Source organism: Colletotrichum fioriniae, assembly GCF_027942845.1.
Source record: "Colletotrichum fioriniae strain IMI 355084 chromosome Unknown scaffold_11, whole genome shotgun sequence".
NCBI lineage: Eukaryota > Fungi > Ascomycota > Sordariomycetes > Glomerellales > Glomerellaceae > Colletotrichum > Colletotrichum fioriniae.
Window position 1 is genome coordinate 205,236 of NW_027076847.1, and position 2,259 is coordinate 207,494.

Consider the following 2,259-nt stretch of genomic DNA (forward strand, 5'->3'; position numbering starts at 1 on the left):
ACTTCGAGTATCTACCCTTGCTTGACATTACAGGCCCTCGAAGTGCCAAAAGTTCAGATGGGACCCTCGCAATCCCCCCCACAAAACTAGTTGAACGCGTATCATGGACGGACAACCAACTTTTACGCCATCTCAAGTACACTGACTTCACCGGTGGTGCCGCTATTGCGCTAACCGATGTGATCAAACGGCAAGCCGACATTGACGAGGATGCGGTATTCGAGGAATTTGCGGCATATGAAAGCCAAGGGTACGTCAGCTCAACTTTTGAGCTGTACGACGTCGATAAGGAAGGATCGCCTCGACCTGTGGGTAAACATCCAGACCGCCGTCCCCGAGGCGCCTCAGCCGACGCAGCTCCAACTCCCACTCAGATTGTCGACGCTCCGACGGTGTGGAACGCCCTAAAGGAGATTCACGCCGACGGCCAAGCCGTAGGTCTCGTAACGATCCTACAAGAACCGTCGGCCCTCATGCTCGGCGCGCTACATATGACAATGCGCCCATACTTCGACATGACGGAGCTCCTCAACCACTTCATCACAGACCATGAGAATAACGGCAAGACGACAGCCCACGTCCACCGAGCCTTTGCAAAGGATGCTTCACCCTCGCACCTCCGCCAGCGCAGCTTCTTCTTCGTCTTCAAGTACTACACAGTCGTAGGCGAGGGCCTCGAACCAGCCCCCTTTCAAAAGTACGATAAACGCCCTGCGGACCGCCGCTCAAAGGACCATATCGACATTGCGGAATGCAGCTCCATCTCTCTGGCCCACCACGCCAATCCGTGAAACAGACCCGGCGCCGCGAGGGTCCCCAGGAAGGCTTCCTCTTCGACACGTTCGCGCCGTGGCATCTGCTCTCGATACAGTCCTTCCCAGACGACGAACACACCCTCCGCGGCGGCGACGCCGAGGCACACAAGAACTTCCCCTCGGGCCCGTACGCCTTCCTGGACGCCCTGGTGACCGAGTACCGCGACGCGACGAAGCGCAACCTCGCCCTCCACGCCCGCATCGCGAAGCTCATCACCCCGCCGACGGACTTCATGTTCGACGCCCGCCTGCGCGACAAGCTCCTCTTCGAGGACAAGCACTTCACCTACATCCGGCGGTACTTTTGGGCCTATAACACGCTGGGCGTCGTGAACGAGGGCCTGCGCGCCATGCTGGCCGCCTACCGCGAGACCTTTCCCGACGACTTCTGGGAGGGAAGGCACCAGACGCTGTGGCCGCACCCGGCGCCGGAGAGCCCCGAGGGCGCGGTGTACCGCGACAAGATGGTGCTCTTGCGGTCCGACTTGGAGCGCGCGTGTCGGGACCTGGAGACGGTGCACGCCAAGAACGCCGCGACGCGCAAGGAGATTGAGAATCTGCGGGACCAGCTCTTCAGCGGGAGCTCCATCAAGGAGTCGAGGAGGGCGATCGAGCAGGGGGATAACATCAAGGTCCTGACGTTGGGGTCCATGGTGTTTTTGCCCCTGACGTTTGTAACTGTAAGTCGCAATCCTCCCTACCTCCTACCTCTATTCAACGTCCTTATACTGAAACATCAAAACTCTGCAGTCAGTCTTTGGGATAACAGAGTTTACAATCTCACCAGAAGACTGGAGATTCCCCGTGACAATGGTCTGCGTCTGCGTACCCTTCATCGTTGCCCTCATCCTTCTGCAGACGCGCGCGGGGTACTCGCTCGCGCGGCACACGTTCGCCACGCTCGCTTGGCCGTTTCGGCTGTTTACGGACGCCGATGCAGATGAGCAGTTTATGCCGGCCGTCACCATGCCCGTGACGGAGACGAGACCCAGAAGGAAGAGGCGATTGACGGGTCGTCGGCCCCCGCCTCCGCTGTCGACACGTTCGCCACGGCACCAGCACCAGCAGCAACAGCGTGACAATGATCTGGGTTTGATACAGTCGTTTATGGGTTGGTGGACGTGGGTGAGGAAGAATGGGGTTCGTAGAAGTGGAGGTGAGCGAGGTGACGATTCAGCGTTCGGAAATGTGTGAGAAGGGTTTGATCGATTGAGATTCTATAGCTGCTAGATACCCCCCTTTTTTTTTATTAAAAAAAACGTCTTGAGCCCGTTAACCTATCATATGTAAGAATACAAAAGCTAGATGCGAAGGCTTGTTTCCTGAATGCCAGCCAACCTCTCGAGAGTAGCCGGACTGTAGAGACCCGGTCGAGGACGAAGGCCTTTCTTTACACCAGCACTCCGCTCATATCCAATGTCGAAACTCGCCGTGTTCACAACAT

General features: G+C 57.5%; 1 protein-coding gene across 1 annotated transcript; it reads left to right on the forward strand.

Annotated features, from left to right (window-relative positions):
- Positions 1-210: 210 nt before the first annotated feature.
- Positions 211-1,759, forward strand: N0V96_008698 (uncharacterized protein; the record flags this gene model as incomplete). Its single annotated transcript, XM_065758428.1, has 3 exons — positions 211-250; positions 325-662; positions 797-1,759. 3 exons carry the CDS (start codon positions 211-213, stop codon positions 1,757-1,759), a joined length of 1,341 nt encoding a protein of 446 aa, XP_065612821.1.
- Positions 1,760-2,259: the final 500 nt, after the last annotated feature.